This window comes from Melanotaenia boesemani, chromosome 1, assembly GCF_017639745.1.
Source record: "Melanotaenia boesemani isolate fMelBoe1 chromosome 1, fMelBoe1.pri, whole genome shotgun sequence".
NCBI classification, from domain to species: Eukaryota; Metazoa; Chordata; class Actinopteri; order Atheriniformes; family Melanotaeniidae; genus Melanotaenia; species Melanotaenia boesemani.
The window spans coordinates 22,555,294-22,577,289 of NC_055682.1; the positions used below are offsets into that span (position 1 = coordinate 22,555,294).

Sequence of the window (21,996 nt, forward strand, 5' to 3'; positions counted from 1 at the left end):
AGGGAGATGCCGGACTGGAAAAGACAGGGGTGATATGGTTTCTTGTAGATTTTCCAGGGTCAGCAGGGCATAGAATAAACAGATGTGAGCGAGCAAGAGAGCACCATGATTGGATGATGTCTAAAAATCTTGCTATTAAACCAGCCAACCTAAACAGTAGTTAACAGTAACTGAAATGCAAACCCCAGGAGAGTCTTTTTCCTTTCCCTCCTCCTCCTGTACTTCGTCTCCAGCTGTAGCCGCCTACAGGCTCTGTCTCACGTTGAAGGCGCCGCCATGTGGCGGGTAGCAGAAGCGCGGACGCCGCGGGTGGTTTAAAAGCTCCGGCCGAGGAGACGTAGCGCACAAGTGAGGAGCGCTGCACCGGGAAAAGTTTACCTCAAACTATCACAGACGAGTTAAAGGAGAGAGAAGCAGCAAAAATGGCAACTCAGGCTGACCAGCTACCCCATCTGCACCTGGCAGAGCTCACCGCAGCGCAGTTCATCGACATCTGGAAGCATTATGATAAAGACGGTCAGTGCGTTCATGATAATTATCAATGGGATCAGTTGTTTATATACTATAGTGAATTTTCATTTTATTTGTGTATGCGGGGAGATGTTCATTAATTCTCTTGTTTACATAATAGTTTGGTAAAAATAGCAACAAAAATAGTAATGCACTAACTGTAAGTAAATTAAAAAAAACGAATACTGAGATGTGGGAATTTCATTCGAACGAAAATAAATAAATAAATAAATAAATAATCGCCATTCATATTTTAGTTGATTTCTAACAAAAAATTAGCCTCGTGGTTTCACTTTTTTTATTTTATCTAATTATATATTACAAGACTCCATCCATGTTTAATAATAAAAAAAAAGGCTGGGGAAACGGAGCAGAGCCTGGAAAAAGATGAGTAAAAGGGAGAAGAGACTGGATGAAAAGATGGGGGAGGGAGAAATAAGGATGAAGAGGGGGAGGATGGGAAGATAGGTTGGGATTGAGGGGGGAAAGGTGAAAGGGTGTTTTTTCCTGCATGTTTATTGGGTGGAGCTTTGGAATCTGAGAGCTTACTGGGAATAAACTGGAGCGGGCATGGTGGATCTGGATGTGTGCGCGCGAACATTACTGGTGGAAAAATCTCTCAATTTTAATAATAAAAATAAATAAATTAAACAATAAAATTAAAATGTTACTTAAGTAAAAGTAAATTACTTTCAGAAGAATACTAAAAGTACAAGTACCTTTTGTGCAGGTAGGAAATGTAACGCTGATACTTGCAGTACAAACAACCATGTTAGACAGGATAGAGCTGAGCAGGTTTTTATCTAGCTGTGCATATCTTTCAGATCATAATAAGACATAATTCTCATATTTTGTCAAATTTATTGGCTTTCTTTTTCATCTGTGAATAAATATCTGTAACATTTGGTCAGTTGGTTAAACAAACAAGCAATGGAGGTACTGACTCAAAAACAAAAACAAACAGAAGCTTATTTATTTGAGATAATCATTTAAGCCCTTACAACAATAAGTCATTTTAAATCCTTATGGTATCCGCACTGTCAAATCAGTAGAGTAGATTGAAAAGTATTTGCTTCAGAAATCTTGGAAAGTCCAGTTCTAGTAACATTAAAAGATAAATTCTCATGCAAAGTAAAATACATCAAAGCTACTCCTAACTTAAGCTGCTGGGTAAATGTACTTAGTGATATTCATGCTATGGGCTACAGTTTCTGATGTCAGATTTCATTACATTCTCCTGGTTTTGTTAGGTTTTCTTGTATCTCTGTTGTTATTGTAAAGCTTTTATTTTAGTAGCTTTATCTATTGTGTTGTTTAGATTTTCATTTTGGTTTTATGTGCGGCTCAGTTAGTGACAACAACTTGCCTGCACTGTACTAGTCAGTATCTCCCACAGTAAATACAATATAAAAAAATATATATTTTTTTTGTTTGTTTTTTCATTGCCAGATTGTTGCTTTTATTTAATTCTTGTTTGTCTGATTTGTCTCTCTGTCTTGATTTGCTCAATTGTTTTGGATTTCTCTGCCACAAGAGTACAATTGTTTTTCTTTAGTGAATTCAACAAATATTTATTTTGGTTCTTAATATCACAGCTTCTGGGTTTGAGCCTACTCTGGTTTTCTACCAAACATGATAGTTCCATCGCCGTTTATAGCTTAATATTATTTACTCACTTTGACTGCAGCCAAACTGCAGAATGCTGTCATTGTTCCTCCCAATCTTAGTATGATCCACTCCAGCTTTTGTCATGTTGCAACTTCAGTAAGGATTATTTTCTGATGCCATTCATAGGAAACTCTGACCTATTTTATTAAACCCTTTTCAAAATCTCATCCAATAAACTCAACCGTCTTTTGTTCCATCAAACAATATCTGATAACAGTGAAACCACACCTTTCATAGCCACACTCAAGTTTGAAATGATTATAAGAACACAATTTGAGTTTAGCATCCAGGCCAATCATTCCTTATGAAAATGTCCTCTCAAGATCATATAGGAGTGATGAGGGAATGAACATTTACATTAGCATCAAAATCCGATAACTGGGAGCTCTCAGATAATTGTAGTAATCAAATCTGATGCGCCTGCATGCACTTCTGAAATGTGATATTCATCAAACCCTGGTCTTCATTTTTCAGTCAACTGTATTTCTTTCGGAATATGTTAGTAACTACCTGTTATTTTCAAAACATCCCATGGCGCTACGGTCTTAGCGTTAGCCCTGCTAATGTGGTAGCTAATAAGTTGTAAAGTTGTTGCATCTTTTTGTGTGTAAGTTAAAGAAGGCAAACTTTAGCTATGGTTACAATGGTAATGAATGGGAAGACGGTCAAAGCATTACAATATCCTCAAATAATCTACTTAAACAAGTTGCATTACTATGGTGTTACATAATGGGAGACAAATCAGCCTTACTGTTTTGTCAGCGTTAGAGAAAATTCTGAAGAACTTTAGGTGCTGAATGTCCTGCTTAAGAGCAATCCATTCAGCAAAGATGGTAAAGAAAGGAATTCTTTCCCCACTTAGATGGCTGGGAGATGGACTAAGCTACAAAAGTGAAACTTGTGCTTAGCCTTTACCTCTGTGAAAATTTTAAAACCAGTTGGTTCCCCTCATTATAACCAATCCAGTTACTATGTTTTGCATAGATAAAAATCTGTTACAAATTAGAAAGAGACCAAATTTAGTTTGTAATTCCACAGCAAACATTAAGATTTTTATCAAAGCTTCACACCAAAATGGATCAGTAATTTGCAAAACATGACATTGCTGTGGCGATATTAAGTCTCCCACTATCTGAAGCCCTGAAACAATGGCCCCAGAGGCCAACTCATCAGAATATAGCCAGTAGATTCCTGAATTGATGTAAAATAATAGCTTGTTCCGGAGACTCAGATTGCATCAACAAATTGTTTCTCAACACAGCTGCGATTCAGCAGTGACAGATACAGATTGTACTTCCTCTTAGCTGCAGTGATAAACAAAGAGATCTCACATTTGAATAAAACATTGGCCTCACTGGGCTTCACAAACAAAAATGGCATGTTTTTAATGTTTTGATGCTATGAGTAATATCATGACATGAAATAGTTCCATTGACTGAAAAGTAGCACAGAATCATGTGGTAATGCAAGAACGAAGCACACATTCTGTAACAGGAGTCTTTATGTCATTTTCAACCCATCATTCGTTGGACAACTTATTTGTGTTTGAGGTGCTATTGAGCAACTAGTAGTTTAAATGTGTTTGAAAACATTTTAGGGAATAAAGTTTGCAGTCACAGGCTACTCTTGCTTCATAGACTGTGTTTTTTTTTTCCAACACAAGATAGTTTGAAATGAATTTAATAACCTTTATTTACCCTCTAAGTGCCAAAGTCACAAAATTGCAACAAACAGCAGATCATGTCTCCACATACCACAGCTAGATTGCAGACATCAACGCTTGGCCCCCAATCGATACAAAAATGCCTTATACATATATACATATATAAAAAATGCTGCAATATATAATTTGATGAGCAATTTTACTGTTATCATATACTCTGGTTCACAATATGTCAGTATGTCCTAAAAACTTTATAAACTCCGGCAACCCTAAAGGGTTCATTCTTCTGAAAAGACAAAACCCAAATGAAAACAGTGGCTCTGACAATACCCAGGTGAAGGGGATAGCAACCTGTTCAACATCACACAATGAATTTAACACAAACTTTTATGCAGATTTCTGAAATTTGAGGACATCATGTCTAACTTTATGTCCCAGATGATTAATGTCTTTCAGTACTGAATGTCATTCAGTTGAGTTCCGATGGTATAAATTATGAAATGTGCTCTTTAATTAATTTTTATTGTTTAAACTTGTCTTCAGACTTGATTTATTCTGTGCATGTTTGTAAAATCATGTTTCTCTGTTGATTTTCTCCACTTGAAAACAGTCTTCAAACTGGACTCCGGGCAGATACTGTAATAGGAACAAGATAACATCTGAGTTTTGCACTGTTGTCCATATGTGCGTCCTAAGCAAGGTTTAACAGAGTTCTTACCAAGTTACCACAATAAACTAATATACCATGTACATACCATAGAAACGTGATATAACAACAAAATGTGTTCTACCTGTGCTGGTCTAGACTGCCTCGTTTCTTTGCTGTAATGCAGCTTTTGTTGCAGCATTGATCATTTGTCAGCTTTTGATGGGATAATGGGGCTGACTTTCGGCAACAGTTGACGCTGTGGACTTCCACAAGTAATTACAGAGGGAAAAGTAAGGTTTGATGGATGGCAGATTGCTTGTTGTACCTCTTTCTAATGTCCTTTCATATTTCTACTTTTCCCATGATGATGACATTTCTGCTGATTTCCCATTCATGAATGTTCTTACTTATATGTTTGAAAATACATGATTATGGTTTGAAAAGTAGACTACACATTATTACAACTTACATAATTTAGTACTTATGTATAGTGGCTCCCATCATTTGACGTTCACACTGCCCTACAGAAAACAACAGTTTAGAGACAAGTTGCAGTCTCATGACTTGAATTCTATATATGAAAAAATGCACATATCACATATTTTGTTGTGAGCCTGAGCTGAGTGTAAAACATCAGCTTTTTTTTACCATGCTGATAGTAGGGTGTTAATTAAAGTGCTGGTTTGTCAGTTGAAGGGAGATCTTTGACATCACTCAGCTCGTGTTCCTTTCATGTTCTGAGACTTTTAACTATAAAAAGTCAAATGTGGTCATCGTCAGCAGCTTCACGGTTTTGTAAATTTAACAAGTATTCAGGCCCTGTACTGACTTAAAAAACAAACAAACAACCAAAAACAGCAAATCTAGTGACAAGGGCATACCATAGGTGCTTTCTAAGAAGAGTATTGTGAATACTTCCACTCAATTTAAAGAGAATGCAGGTGCTACATGTTTAGGAGCATGGCAGCTGCTTTATGTACTCATATACTATTATTATTATTATTATTATTATTATTGTTATTTTACATATATTAGGTCAGCATGCAGTGCGAGATGAAAAAAACAACATTTCTGTACCTCCCATTTTTTGTCTATGTGATCATTTTAAATAAAAACAACTCTGAAATAGCTTATTTGTTTAATAACAAATTAAATAAATTAACTTATTAAACAAATGAACTTCTGCTATGCCTCTCAGCAAATAGTTGCTTAATGGAAGTTAAAACTGACTGCTGGATGCCATTCAGTCATTATGGGACTCCTTTCAATTGATATTTCATTATCGTTCTCTTGTTTGACAGTTGAAAATGAAAAATATGCTAATGGCAGTTGTTTCATTGGGAAAATATCAAAATATAATATATGTCAATACAGAGTAGGAGAAAAGCAAACAGATGTGGAATGCTGACACGAGGAGAGAATGCAAATCGGTGATAATCCATGAAAATGCTAATTAGCACACAGACCCATCTGGAAACATTTTGCTCCTTTTATAGCAGGTTGTAGCCATTTTACAAAAAAAAAAAAAAAGTAATTGGCCACATGAAGAATGATGCAAGTTTCATTTATGTACAGACTTTTGACAGCCAGATTTTGATGTGTGGGTTAAATATGCGGTGCACATGTTTACATGTTTTTCCTCCATCTTCACAGAATGACACAGATTACTTTGTTGCTACACTGTTTTTTTTTTTTCAAACTCCAAGCCCCCTGGTGATTAGGAGTTATGAATAATGAAAACATGAAAGTGAAGTTAACTTAAGATGAATTTCAGGCTCTATTAAAGCTGTACCGCCTTTAGCATCTTGCCTCTGTATGCTTTGTTTGTGCACTGAGACCTCTTTGTTCCTACACTGATTTGTTTATGTCTGAAACACCAGTTCATCCTAAACACAGATGGAAGCACCTATTAAAAAAGTGTGCAAATGAAGCTTGGTAAGGAGATGGGAAGAAGGGGGCAGTAAGGGAGAAAATGATGAAAAACAGTACATTAAGAGATGAAGAAGGCAGTGAGATAATCTCTGCATTTTATTTAGTGCATTTTTGTTTTATTTAAACTGTCTCTTAGTTTTTGTTTGGACCAATGACAGGTGGGACTCGCTCTTATGATTTAAAAGAGAACACTGAATGTCCTATATCCTCACAGCTTACAGGAAAACCAGTGAACTACATTATTTTATTAAATCATACTCAGTCACATGAGTGTTATAAGCAGCACAAGTGCAGACGGAGGGACAGAATGCCCCAATAAGCATCAATCTGATTGCCCACTTTCACTCTCTCAGGCAAGAAGACGCTCATTAATCTGCTTACACTCCAGTGAAACTACTCTTGTGGTGTGTTTTTCCCCTGCTGCAGCACCAATGTATTTACAGTCCTTTATAGTGATGGAATGTGATAGATAAGTTTCATCAGTTTTTATGCATAACTTTTTTTCTGTGCAATATCTTCACTTAATTAAAAGAAGTTATCAGTAAAATTTTTGATCATGTAACATCTGACAGTTTTTTCCCTCTGTTGCAGTGCTCTAAGATTCACTCAAGGCATGACTTGGGCACTGAATCAAGCCTTAACCGACCAAATGTCAGAAATGGTTAAAGTGATTTAAGTACAGTTTTAATTATGTATATACCCTACAGTATCTTGTAAACTGATTATTTGGGTTTAATCACAGAGGGCATGAGGCTAAACTACTAGCTGAAGGTTTGGCAACTCTTACAAAATTTAAAGACCCTCAGTGACCATTAATCTTTCTTCCACATCTTAGCTTAGCATTTAATCAAATTTTTAAATAGTCAACAAAGCTGGAAGCCACTTAAAAGCTTCATAAGATTGTTTGTGCCAAACTCATTTTGCCCCTCTGGTGCACCACAGGAAATGGTTACATTGAAGGAAAGGAGCTGGAGAATTTCTTCACAGAGCTGGAAACTGCAAGAAAAGGAGCAGGAGTGGTGAGTTTGTGCTCATATCCCTCAACATCAATGCCATACACGTTTCTTCTGTCGTAATCTGTTCAATCTTTCACCTTCAATCCATAGCTTTATAAGCACAAGAAATCAATAAATCTCAGCTGTAGGAGATTAATTTACAAAATGGATATGCATAGTACCCTAGTGAAGCCTATTGGGGGATTTATAGAAAAACTAAAATAGGTCTGAAAACATACCCATTTGCACTCCTCCACCTGTCTAACTACCCCATCCACACCTTACTTCCCAACTTTCTGCTTTCTGCTCCTAATTATGGAATTCACTTTCCCCTGACCTCCGCACTATCTACTCACTTCTGCTCTTCAGATCCAAACTCAAAACTCATCTTTTCAAACTCTGCTATTCCATATGATCTTTCCATGTATATATATATATATATGTGTGTGTGTGTGTGTGTGTGTGTGTGTTTAAGTCTGAAATACCAGCTTGGATAAATTTTGAAATTGTTCATATATAAAGAGTTGATACACTGCCTGTTCAAAAAAAAAAAAAAAAAAAAAATCACTAACTGGATTTAATTAAGCAAATAGGTACAAGCCAGCTATTGGATAATTAATGCAGCAGCGATTATCTTTCAGCTGGCAGCAAGTTATTTAACCACAAATGATGCAATGAGTAGCTTCTCATTTCTTTAAACAACCATGTGGAAAGACACATCCGTGGTCATGGAAAAGATATTAGTCTGTTTAAGAAGGGTCAAATCCTCGGCATGCATCAAGCAGAGAAAACATCTAAGAAGATTGCAGAAACAGCTAAGAACTGGCTAATGTGATATTAAAAAGTGGAAGGATAGTGGAGAACCATTGTCTTCCAGGAAGAAATATGGTCAGACAAAAATCCTGAATGATTGTGATCAGAGATCACTTAAACGTTTGGTGTAAGTAAGAATATTTCCACATGCACGATGTGAAGGGAACTCAAGGGGTTAGGACTGAACAGCTGTGTAGCCATAAGAAAATCACTAATCAGTGACACTAACTGGAGAAAAAGGTTTCAATTTACTAGGGAGCTTAAAGATTGGACTCTTGAGCAATGGAAGAAGGTCATGTGGTCTGATGAGTCCAGATTTACCCTGTTCCAGAATGTTAGGCACATCGGGTAATAGGAGAGATGAATTGTTGCAGCCATCATGCCTAGTGCCTGCTGTATAAGTCTATGGGGGCAGTGCTATGCTCTGGGGTTGCTGCAGCTGGTCAGGTCCAGGTTCAGCAACATTATGTACCCAAAGAATGAGGACAGCTGATACATGAATATACTGAATGATCAGGTTATTCCATCCATGGATTTTTTCTTCCCTGATGTATGGGCATATTCCAAGATGACAATGCCAGGATTCATCAGGCTCAGACTGTGAGTGGTTCAGGGAGCATGAGATATCATTTTCACACATGGATTTGCCACCACAGAATCCACACCTGAATCTTATTGAGAATCTTCGAGATGTGCTGGAGAAGGCTTTGCACAGTGGTCAGACTTTCCCATCATCAATACATCTTGGTGAAAAACGAATGCTACACTGGGTGAAAATAAATAAATCTTGTGACTTTGCAAAAGCTTATCAAAACAATGCCAAAGCCAATGTATGCCGCAATCAAAGCTAAAGGTGGTCCAACAAAATATTTTATGTTACTTTTTTTTGTATCATCTCATAATAATCCAAATTATGAAGTGACTGACTCTAGTATAGGTTAATAGATGGAAATTATTACCTAACAGTCAAAAAATACTTTTGAAAATTGGTAATATTTCTCAATGATCTTACCTGTTTTTTGTCCTTCTTTTCTCTTTATTTGACAATCTTAGTACCAGTGTGGTAACATTAGTTTTGTTCAGGACAAGTTACCTGCAGCATATAGCAGAAATGATTACTGCAGGGCAAGATACCTCAAATCAATTGTTGTCAGGAACAGTAATTATTTGAGAAAGTACATTTGACTTTATTATCACTATACAATCAAGTACAGCTAAACAGACGTATTGATTTAAACTGTTTGGTTCAAGCCAGCAGTCAGTTCCACCTCCAGGATAAGCTAGTTAATTTCTTGGCCTTACATTGTTTTTAATATGAACAATCTGTTGGATGTGCATGCTTTAGATGCATATATCTCTATTTTATGTGTCTTAAAGGATAAGTGTTATAACACAAGATAAGAGTTTTGCATTTGCACACACAAGTGGGCTCATGATAAGCTAGCTAACAAGATCACTTAATAGATCACAATATGTAAAGACTTGAAACCGTTTTCTTAGTTTATCGATAGAATTGTTAGTCTAAATATAAATAAGCAGCTGAAACTGTTAGTAGAGTACTGATAATTTAGCATAGTGTAACTGTTAAATGAAGCAAAAGGAAGTGGATACTCTAAATGCTTAAAATAGCAAGAGCATAGTTATGAAAAATGGTATAAACTATTGCCTAAGGGATAAAATGTAAGTCATTTTAGAGTTTCCAGTGTCTCTTGGTATATTGAATGTCATTACTAAGTGTAAATAATCTAAATGTAGCCCATGTCCAGCGTTAAATGGATTAAGAAATATTCAAAATATAACGAGGTGGTGTTGACGGGGGCTTTATGAAATTACCTAAAAAGGAATGGGTATTTCAGATAGCCAGGGTTAGGATAGCATAAGCCATTTTTGCCAATATTAGACAGGTACTGTGAATATCTAAACTAAGTAAATATGCTGTCAGTCATATTTTGCTAAAACATTTAGTGATTTTCAGCTTCCAGGAACAGGAAGTCATGAACAGGAAACGTAAAAGCAGATTGTAAAGTTGAGTTGCTGCTGCAGATTAAAACTGGGCTATATACATAATCTTAAAATATATAGGTCATGTTGTTTATTATATTTTTCTATATGTGATTGGTTGTTGCAGGATCCCTCGCATGCTACATTCAAAGAAAAAATGAAGGAATTCATGGCCAACTTTGACAAGAATTCTGATGGCAGAATTGAAATGTCTGAGGTGAGAAGAAACGAATTAGAAAAAAACTTCCTAATCTCTCACAGTTTGTTCATTTGTTTGTTGTTTTCTGTATTTTCTCAATAAACCTGTCTAATAAAGTTAAAAGTTACCAAATACAAATCCAATGGCAACAGTAAAGCTTATTTTCTTGTTTATATTAATTTTAATTGTAAAATTTCCCATCTCTTTTTCATAGTTGGCCCAAATTCTGCCCACAGAAGAAAACTTCCTGCTCTGTTTTAGAGAGTTTGTTGGATCCAGTGCTGAATTCATGAATGTAAGTTTGAATAAATCCACATCTTTGTGCTCTACCTTATTAGTTGACATGCATCAAGTACTGTTATATAAGCCTTTACATTAGATCTGCTCTGTCAAGTTTTCATGCACATCAGAAGCCCTTCAGTTTAATGACTGTAACAAATTAACCTTGTTCCTTATCTGTCTCTGTTCGACTCCTTTATTTTCTTCTTTTTTTCCTTTTTTGAGGAAGGTTGCTCACTAACTAACTGATAAACCTTACTCAACTGTGATAATTCCTCAGAAAGGCCTCAAGCATCTGTGCCTTTGCAGTCTGTCCTGTGGGACATATGTTCAGCTGTCCAACAATTTCTTTGGTTTCCTTGCCAAGTTGGGATGTCTGTTTCATGCTGTGACAGTCCAGTAAGGATCTAAATGGTTCATTTAGAGTCTTTTTCTGTCTCTGAAAATCAAACTGTCACAAACTGTCTGATATTGGGATTAAAGTCAAAGTTGCACATGGTGTCAAAATGATGTGATTACAAATTTTAATATGTACATTTTAATAACCTGAAATTAAACCATGGGTTATAATGTTTAGTGGCTAATATTTACAAATTAATGTTAAATACATATCATGCCACTCTAAGCCAGTGAAGCATTTAACTGTCAAAGTGATTCCATTATTTACTATAAACTAATTTTATTGCACTATTAAAACATTTCTAATGATAAAACATCTCCATGTTTAAGACCAATTTGAGAAAAAATAGGAAAGCAACAAACGTTTTTGAAAATGCCACACTTGTACGCACATAGTTGTCATACTCCATTTTAGGAGGGTTTTATGGTGTGATGTTCAGGCGCTTCCGTGTGTTGAAGCTATTCTCAGACAGCCATACATTATGGATGGACCCCAGCTTTCTGCAGGGGGGAAAGTCAGCAAGTGCTGGAGGGGTTTGGGTATCCATCTTTGATAAGGGGTTTGACAAATTCTATATTTACACAAAGTCAGATTACACTAACATTTCTCTTTACTGTAGTTTGCTCAACTGTGTAAGTCTGAGCATCTTTTTTTTTTTTTTCTTTTGTTAGTTCTTTCTTTGTTTTTAATGTTATCGTGGCTAAAATTTGTATCTGTTTTCTGACAACAATACTCTTCCTCTGCAGGCCTGGCGGCGGTATGACACTGACCGTAGTGGCTACATTGAGTCGAATGAGCTTAAGGTATAACATCAAAATCATATATTCACCTTGTAGATGCAAGGTTTTGTGAATTTTGTAGATGCATTGTGATATTTAGATCAATATTTCTGCAAGAACATTCATATTCTTCTCTCCTTTTACTTATTTTTTTATTTAATCTTTTTTATACAGGTAAATCTCATTAAGACACAGGGTCTTATTTTCAAGAGCAACCTGATCTAATAAATTATAAGTTAGTTTATGCAAAGTTAAACATACACCTGTGCATTAGTAAAAATAATACATGAATTTGTATTAAGGCTGGAATATTTAATAAATGTGTGACTGCATATAGAGCAATTAAAAAATCAGCTCTGATGGAGATGATTAGCTTCTGTGCCAAGCTTTTGGCTTAATTGCTTGTAATATTTTTTAGTGATTCCACCACTCTAAAAATGAACATGGCAAACTTCTTTCTTTTCTTTGAACAAAACTGCACAGCACCTTTTTAATACAGCTACTCCAATACTGTAACTTCTAACCCTAACAGTTAAGCATGAACGCATTAAGGTGTTCCATTGCTGACTCGGACCTTTTTTTCTCTTTACAGGGCTTTCTTTCAGACCTGCTGAAGAAGGCTAAAAGAAACTATGATGACAAGAAGCTCAATGAGTACACACAAACAATTGTAAGTGTCAAATCATTCAGATTTCTAACACTGTAGCCAATCATCATAGCACAACCATGAGCTTTCAAACCCAGTCGTCAAACATCTACTATAATGTATTTTGGTTTAAACATAGCTTCAGCTGCATTGATTGAAGTTTTCTAATCTATTTAATTTCTGTATGACCTAAAGATGTACACAGTCTTTTACCAACAAAAAACACTTCTCTGCTGCTATGGTCAAAACAAATCACTTAACTGCTGCACACTGCATAATCTTACAATATCTGAAGGTTTGAATATTAATAACCTCCACTTCACCTGTTGTGCTGACATTTCACTTTTCTTGCCACCATGTTTAGTGGACCATCTGTGAGCTGAACACACTTGACTTCTGCCATTTAATCTTACATGATTTGATCTTTTTAACATGATGCATGTGTGTGAACAGATTACCATGACTTTTCCTCTTAACTTTAATTTTATTTTCTGTGCAGCTAAATATGTTTGACCTCAATGGTGATGGTAAGCTGGGCCTCTCTGAGATGGCAAGGTGAAAACCTTTTTTTAAATCTGTTTAGAACTTTTATTGTTAGCCTTTCTTTAAGAAATGCTGCTCAGATAGAAACTGATGTATCTCTGTATTTTGCTACAGGCTTTTGCCAGTCCAGGAGAATTTCCTGCTCAAGTTTCAGGTAAGAATTTTTCTAGTAGTGGAATCATCTGATTGGCCTCTGAATAAAATCTTTAAGTCAAGTCTTTCAGATCAAGTCTGGGCTGTAGAAAAGTCACATAAGGTTGAATATTCTAAATAAAGCAACTAATCTGAATGGACATTTTGGATATTGAGACATTTGATGGTTTTACTAACTTTAATGCAACTCTACAGTACTTGTAGTGTTTGAAAACATTTTTTTCAGATTTTATTCAAGTGTAACTACATCCCCATCTTTTTGTGTATCTTTCTCTCTCTCTCTCTCTCTCTCTCTCTCTCTCTCTCTCTCTCTCTCTCGCTATATATATATATATGTATATATATATATATATATATATATATATATGAATAAGAAGACAAACAACAGCCAAAGAAATAACTAAGTAAATTCAAACCATAAATTATTAAAGCACTGTCTCTCTGAGAGCCCTCTTTCTTTGGATTGCTCATCTTCCTCTTGAGATGTTGCCTTCAGTGCTGTAGTTGCACCGGAGTGTAAGGAGAAAAGATGGTGCTGCTAGAAAAGTGTTATGTTATATTACAAATAATACAATTTTAAATATAAAATCTAGTATCTTGGCTTTGGACAGAAAATAAAGAAAAAACGCAATAGATCCATTTGAAAGGATGACACAGCTTGTATGTGAGTTGCATTGTTTTCGGCTTTGGGTTTGTTTAGTTTTTTATTTATTTATTTTTTTACAGACCAGTAAACAGTTATTTTCCATAACTACACATGTATCTTTACATTGACATACATTGACATGTATGTTCTCATTTGTGCACGGCTGGCTTGTGAGATCAGATCAACAGTTCCTCTGGATAGAGGATTATCTGTCTGATGTGGATTAACTCAACTCTAGTCCCAGTTATTATAATCTGCATGGATTAATATCAGTTGTGGATCTGGAGCTTTTACCACTCTCTAGAAATAGCCATCAGTTTCTAATAATTTCTGCTGCTGTCTCTCTCTCTGTCTCTTTTTCTCACATACAGGGTATTAGACTCACCGTTAAAGAATTTGATTCCATCTTCACTTTCTATGATCAGGTGAAAAAAATTATGTTTCTCTCTTTGTTCTCTCATATTTTGTGTCTGTAAAATGTTTTGTGTGTGTGGTATGGAAACAATAGTATGTAGCCATGCTGCAGTGTCTGAGAGGCTGCACTTGAGCTAGAATTATCATGTTGACTTCCTTAAAGCGAGGACCCTCAATATATATTATTAATTTATGAAATTAATGAAATGTGCGAAACATATAATTTGTCATTGAACTTGAATATAAATTTTAATATACAGTCATTTAAATGAAAATATATGTTTCATTCTCAACTGCAGATGATAGCCTCAATCATCAGTCTGGTGGGGGTCCTGGAAAAGTCAGAGGATCATGTTATTTGGATTTATCCTCTGGAGAAAATTTCACAATGATTCAGTGGTTGTTGAAATCAGTCAGGGCCAACATAGAAGTCATGAAACAGAATGATAGAAGGATGCCATTTTCCTTTACATATTTGTTAATTTTATTAGAATGTGACTGATGACACACATTTAGTAATTAATTACAAAGTTATGGGTTTAAATGTGTTATATATTACCAATCAATGCTGTCTTTCCTACAATGGATGGCTGGATGGATGGATGGATGGATGGATGGATGGATGGATGGATGGATGGATGGATGGATGGATGGATGGATGGATGGATGGATGGATGGATGGATGGATGGATAGATGGATGCTATCTATATTATGTGGTTGATAAATTTAAGGGTGGTTTGCTGAGGTGGTTCTTTTGGCCCAGAACTATAAATTATATCAGTAACTATTTACTCATGTTCATGATCATCAGAGGATAACTCCCAGTGACTTTTATAAAGTTAGAATTTGTTGCTTTAATCGAAGTGACTCAAAGTGTTGGATGAGTCAAGCTTGATACAAACAACCACGCTCATTTAATAATTTAAACGAACATCAGACTTCTGTTGTGCCATCATCAGGTCAAAAATGCAATCTGTCTAAAAGTTCAGTCGATACAAAAAGTAAATTTTATACCTGATAAAAGTTCACAATAGCATTCTGCTGTTAGTATGACTCCGACCTCATGTGGTGTCTCTTTCATCAGGACGGTAATGGCTACATTGATGAGCAGGAGCTGGATGCTTTGCTGAAGGACCTCTGTGACAAGAACAAAATGGTAATAAATAGTTTGACTATTGATTGAGACGTTCAGGTTACTTGTCTGTTTTTCCAAATATAGTAGTTTGATGGAGAAGCTGTTTTAAAAGCTTCTTCAGTGTACCCATCCAGTGACTGTGTGCCCGTTTAATCTCTGGCAGGATGTGGACTCGACCGGACTTGGGGGTTACAAGAAGAGCATCATGGCTCTGTCTGATGGCGGGAAACTGTACCGCACTGAGATGGAGATCGTCCTCTGCCGGGACTCGACGCTGTGACCTTCCTGCTTGGGATCCTGCCAACTTCCTGCATTGCTTCCTCCTTCCTACCTCCTGATATAACCTGGTGCATGTGTGACCCTTAACCTCGCCACACTTAGATTGAAAACAAATGTGCTCCCGAAACACAAAGTGTACTGCTGGGCTTGCTGTTACAAATCTGTACCCTTCTAAATGTTTTTTTTTTCTTGTTTGTTTTTTTACATGCAGTCGTTTAGTTATATTGCCATTTCAATGCCAGCAGGAATCGTGTATTTATTTATTTGACTTAATATGCATTTGTATTTTTAAATTAATATATTCCTCTCCTAATGTGTTTAAGATGAATTCTCCTGTTGTGTATCTCTTTGTTTTATTCGCTGCAGTTTAATTTATTATGAGCTTATTTTATTTGATGAGGCTTGTACTGTTCCATTAAAAATATTAATGAGAGAATGAATAAATAGTACATGACAGCTCTTGTCTCAATTATCTTTTTGCATATGAAAATAAGTCTCATCAGCATCTCAAGAATGAAGATGCTGCCACACTGAGAGGTTTATTTGGAGTTTGTTTTATCACAGCAAAAGGTAAACCACAGCAAAATACACTTGTGATTGCTGTGTGAAGATTACATCTCCAGTACAGATGACCAGAATAAGAGTGTCTCCCACTGGAGTGCTGCACCTTCACTTTCTCTTGGAAACATAAAGTGTGGTGCAGAAAAGATTTGTGCTGCTCCATCTTTTATAGAGTAGTAGAGTCACTCAGGGACTCGATGAGCGCCATTTGAGAGGAAGTGAGTAAAATAGAACCAGCTGAGAAATGAAAAACAAAAAGACATCAGTTGCCCCTGCATGGATGTAAGCTTATGATGCAGCATGAAAAAATATATATTTGCAGTTCAGTAACTTAAATATGTTTTCCTCTATAAGCCTCCACAACTTGTCAGCAACTGATTGTCTGTCGTACAAGCTGTTGTTATTATAGCTTATATTTCTCTCTCTGAAAAGATGCTGTTCTGGTTTTCTCAGAAATTATCTATTTTCCTCTTTTCTCTGTAGAGGAAAAGCCCCCCCACCTCCCGCACACACACACACACACACACACACACTCCCTGTATGTCAGCATTATGGAGCGGTCTGCCTTCCATCAATTAATCATCAGCACTTTCATCTTTAATTAAACTCACTATCTTTAAAGCACACCCTTTCACGCAAGCCATCATTGCAACCACACTCTCTGGCTCATAGTATGCTCCTTACTGCAAATGTTCAATTTCACACACATTTGAGCATGTAAATACACACATACTGTAAATACGCCCACAGAAGTACAGCCGGACGCCCAGTGAAAGTCGGAGCTGCAGACCAAGCTGTTAACTGCTGACAACAAGGGAAAAGACAGTTATATCCGCTCTGATTCCTTCACACACATCAGTCCCACTCAGTGAGAGGAATGAGGCAAGCAGAAGAGATTACCTCTTATTTACTATTTGCACAGCTGCACAACACACACTACAGTGATCACGTCACAGTTTTATTTATTCATAATACAGCAGTCATGAAGTGGCTGTTTTGTACATTAAACACTATTATGTGTTTGTTTTTACATGAGATATGTGGAAATTATAATGTAACTGAATTTTTTGTCCGTTCAAAGCTGAACAGCTTTTAGTTTGCATGTGACTTAAATTATGCTTTTTACTTTATCTTCTAATTATTCATCCCTTACAGTTTCTTGTATTCTTAAAAACACAAGTGTTTTATTAATTAAAAGGTGTTGCATGTTACCATCACTCATGATAGAAACTGTTATTCACTGCAGATTGTTTTTCTTCCTTTTTTTTTATATATCAGCCACTATGTTTATATGACCTTAAAAGAATCTAATTGTTGTGTTAGTCTGAATAAAATTGAACTTTAAATATGTTGATCTAAATGAAATTGTACTAAATCTAATACAATGGCCTAGCTGATCTATTACTAAATTTCAAACTATGTGTGGTAACACAATGAGTGTTGTTGAAATGTTGTTTTGCCTTGAAGTCCCACAGCAGTAGTTACTAATTCCCTAAAAATGCATCTGTCTTCCATAAGATTGAATATTGAAAAGCTTTTCCCAAGAAAATTCTTCTCACAGACATACACTAACCTGCAGTATGACCCATGACCCGTCCCTGTTTACTCCAGTTCTGCAATGCTGAAATAACCAGCTGTAAATGCCTTTCAATAAAAAAACCTTTGTAGGCTCATGTATTTTCAGTAAAAAAGTGGTGGTTAAACAAAACAAAATGACTAATGTGCAAGACATAAGTTGTCCGCTCTCCAAGTATTTGCAAAGTTTAAATGACAGTTCACGCCCTCAGTAGCTTAAAAAAAAGTTTAATTATGTGATGGCATAGATCCTCGTACATTATGAAGGAAAGATTTCAATTTTGAATTGAAGAAATATCCATCAGTTCCATTCCCCAATATCCTGAAAAATTTGGTGCCTCAGACAAGCTTCCATACAGTGAACCAGATGAACGCATGGCAAGGCGTGGAGGCCTGAAACTTCGTCATGTGAGGATGGGTGAAAGAGACAAAGATTAAGACCTATAGGGCATGTTTCAGAGACATGGTTTAAGGCTAGTCCCAGACTAAAATGCATGTTGGAGCTGATTAAACTCAGTCACTTGCAAAGACTGTGGTTTAAATAAGTTCCAGTTTAGTCTTTTTCTGGATTAAACTGAACCAGTTGCAAGAGGGATGATTAGAGCTAATCTAAGACTAAGTTGTTTAAACTAATCATTCAAATGGGAAAGTTTAACTTTGGCTTAGAAGTGTTTTATGGAGAGTATGGACTATCTTAATAATTTACCAAAGACCAATAATTACCTGCAAGGCCTGCCAGAAGACTGCTTGCAGAGAGGAGGAATCCACTGACTCATTTTGATTAAATAAGTTTTTGAGACCACTTTTGTGTGTACAAAGGAAATGCTTTAAAACTAATCTCTCTGCTTGAGCTGTGACCAACGAGGACCTGTACTCAGAGATGCTTTCACAATGCAGCATATAATTTGTTTTCTTTATTGCTTTTTATTTATTTGTATTTGCTATGTACAAAATAAATATTGCGTGACTGGAGAGTTAGTTTGTAGTCATTGAATGGCACTCATAAATATTTCAGTATAAACAGATGTTTACTTTTCATGATCCTTCATGATGGTTAATCACGCTTGTCTCGTGTTTCCTCTGTTCCAACATCATTTTCAATTCAACTTGCTGAATTTATTTTCATTTCATGTTCTTCTTTTAGAGATTTAAATGCTTGCTCGTGAACATTTTTGGCTAACTTATCTTCTTGGGTTTCTGTTTAGAGGTGATGGGGATGCTGTTGCAGAAATGGAGGGAACACATTCACTTTGGGCTGCAAATTGCTCCCTGTTGAAATCCCTCTGAAAAAAAATGCATTGTTAGACATACAAATAACTCAATTTCCCAAAATTAACATCATGTTCATTAAAATCACGTTTATCATTATGATAATAATTTTAAAATGGGCAGAAGTGTTTATTTACAAAAGGAAAAAAATACAGTTTTTTTTTTCTTTTTTTTTGTAAAATCAACCTACCATTTATGCTGAGTTCTTTATCTGCGCTGTGTAAATGGTTCTTATCAGGTAGACCATGAGGAGGTTGCTGGTTCTTTGTTATTCCAGACAAGAAGTCACTCAGTTCATCAGTCGTATTAAACCTCTTTTCTGATTTCTGCCTTTAAAAAATAAAAAATAAAAAAATAAAAAACCTTCCAGTGTCAGGTTCTTCCAAAAAGTCTATAAAAGCAGGAGTAATTTTATGGAAATGACATCGCAGCATAAAAATGAGAAGTGTGGAACAGATAACAGTGACTTACCTGAAACGTGGAGAGTTCATAAATGGACCGAATTTACATGCTAGGACTTCATATGGAAAACTTCACTGCAATGTTTTCCAGACATGGATAAACACAGCTCAAGTAATTATTAACACCACAATTATTAAAGCCAATAATGAAATCGATAAATTAATGATTTTATAGGGGAGCTTAAGAACATTTTAGGGTGGCTTCAGACCCCCTAAAATAGGTCTAATGACACCCATGCAGTTGGGAACAAAACAATGTAAACATAAGGGTCTTTTTGTTTTAGTTTTGCAATATATGGCAAGTTTGTCATCCACACTTTGATGTACAATGAGTGAAGCTGACTTCATGCTACACAGAACTAACAGGGCAGATGTGACATCCTGTAAGGACTATTAGAGTAATATGGCTATATTACTCTAATAGTCCTTACAGGATGTCACAGTGTAAGTGTAAAATAACAAGACAAAACCACAAATGTCATACTGCAGCTTGAAATAAGTTTATTTGCATGATAAAATTCAGCAAATGGTTCATACATGGAGTCGCTAGTGTTTAATATATTCTGACTCCTAAGACCTCTGCTCAGTCTAAATATGACGAGCAAAGTCTGCAATGACATAAGTTTCATAGGTCCACTAAGTCTTTGTCCTAACAGGAATGATACAGGTTTAAGATTTCCGACCGAGCAGGTACAGAGGTACATAAGCTCCAGTAGACCTTCACTAGAGACATTTTGCCATGTCACAGGAGGAAGAGGACAAGTACAAACAATGAAATGAATGCTTGGTATTGTTATCACTTCATCAAATAACTGAATCATCACTTCCATTATTAGAAGACACTGTGTCTTTCCTATAGAGAGAGTTAAAATGCCAGGAGAGATAAGGGGCAAAACTGGAGAGCAAATAAACTTGCAAAAGGAAAGTCCTGATGTTGGTGCATCTTCCTGGACCTAGTCAGTAAACTCGGTTTACTGCTTTACTATTAGAGACCTTCATGACTCTGCTGTCTCACTGAGAAAAGTCCTTTCTGAGCTTCAAACTAGTCTCTAATTAAGACACACATAAACACTCAGAGAGATGTTCTCTCAGTTGTGAAGCATAATAACACAAGTATCAGATTTGCAACATTCCACCAAAAGAGCTCTAAAAACTTCAAAAACTGCTAGTATTCATTTTGACGTTTATATTTTTTTCTTGTGCACAATCATAAATGCCTGTATATTTTATTAGAATATATTTCTGTATTTTTTTTCTTACTGTTTTATTTATTTATTTGAAACACAAATCCAAATAAAAGAGAATGCAGGTAAATAAAATCTGTCAAAACTTAAGTGCTGCTTTACAAGTAAATTAGATGTTATGACTTTAAAGTAAGCGACAGCCGACAGGACACAGAATGAAGCCTTGCACTGACCCAGAGTCTCAAGTCAAGTATGATGAGTAGAAGTTATACATGGACTAAGATGTAATATCTAATGGTTCACAGCATTGCTGTGCAGCCTTTAATCATCTCAGCTGTCTGTTGCTGCACAACCTATTGAGCCATTACCTAAGATGAGTGCAGATGACTGACTGGAAAAGGGACATTTGCAACTGCAGTGTGTGTTTCGAGAGAGTAAACAAAAAAAACAAAATAAGGGGTTATGAGTGAAAATGACAAGCATTTATATTTGAACATATACACAATATAAAGGAGAAGGGGGCTTTTAAAGAAACCTTAAACAGAGAAACATCATTTAGTATTACAGTCAGAAGCAGTCTTATCAGTTTTTCTCTATTTTTCTTATTTTCAGCTGCTCTCTCAGTTAAATGCTTATTGTGCTCTGCTGATCCATAACCTCCTACCTTTCATCATCAGCACATTTTACCATCATCATTTTTTCTCAACCATCAATTTTAACAAAAATATAGAATAATTTCAATTCGGCTTTGCAGTCAGGATTAATTACTTTTGACATACTTAAAGATTTGGATTATGTTTATATTAACTTGAGCTTATGCTTGAACATTCACATAATAATAATAATAATAATAATAATAATAATAATAATAATAATAATAATAATAATAATAATAATAAACTTTATTTGCAGACACAGGTCCATAAAACACAAACCTACAATATACAAACAACATATATAATAAATAATAAAAAAAGAAATGCCAAACAAGATTAGTGCACATTAAAAAGCGTACAAACTGTAAGACCAATGCTGTCTTAGTTTAGAAGTGAATTGACAGCAGCTTTTCATAATGCAATCACTGCAATGTCCAACCCACAACAACAGTAACTCTGTCTCACTAATTCTATTTTGATGAAGAATCAAAGGTTAAATCCCTGTATGCTAAATCTGAAAAAAAAGAAAGAGCTGTTCAGCCTACACTGCTTATCTTTGTGTCATTATGCGCTTGTTGGGAATAA

General features: G+C 35.7%; 1 protein-coding gene across 1 annotated transcript; it reads left to right on the plus strand.

Moving 5' to 3' along the window:
* The first annotated feature begins 324 nt into the window (after positions 1–324).
* On the plus strand, positions 325–16,122 carry LOC121641195 (calretinin-like). Its single transcript, XM_041987182.1, has 11 exons — positions 325–516; positions 7,365–7,441; positions 10,359–10,448; positions 10,645–10,725; positions 11,856–11,912; positions 12,481–12,558; positions 13,034–13,089; positions 13,192–13,231; positions 14,248–14,301; positions 15,376–15,447; positions 15,590–16,122. Exons 1-11 carry the CDS (start codon positions 423–425, stop codon positions 15,704–15,706), a joined length of 816 nt encoding a protein of 271 aa, XP_041843116.1. The 5' UTR covers positions 325–422; the 3' UTR covers positions 15,707–16,122.
* Positions 16,123–21,996: the final 5,874 nt, after the last annotated feature.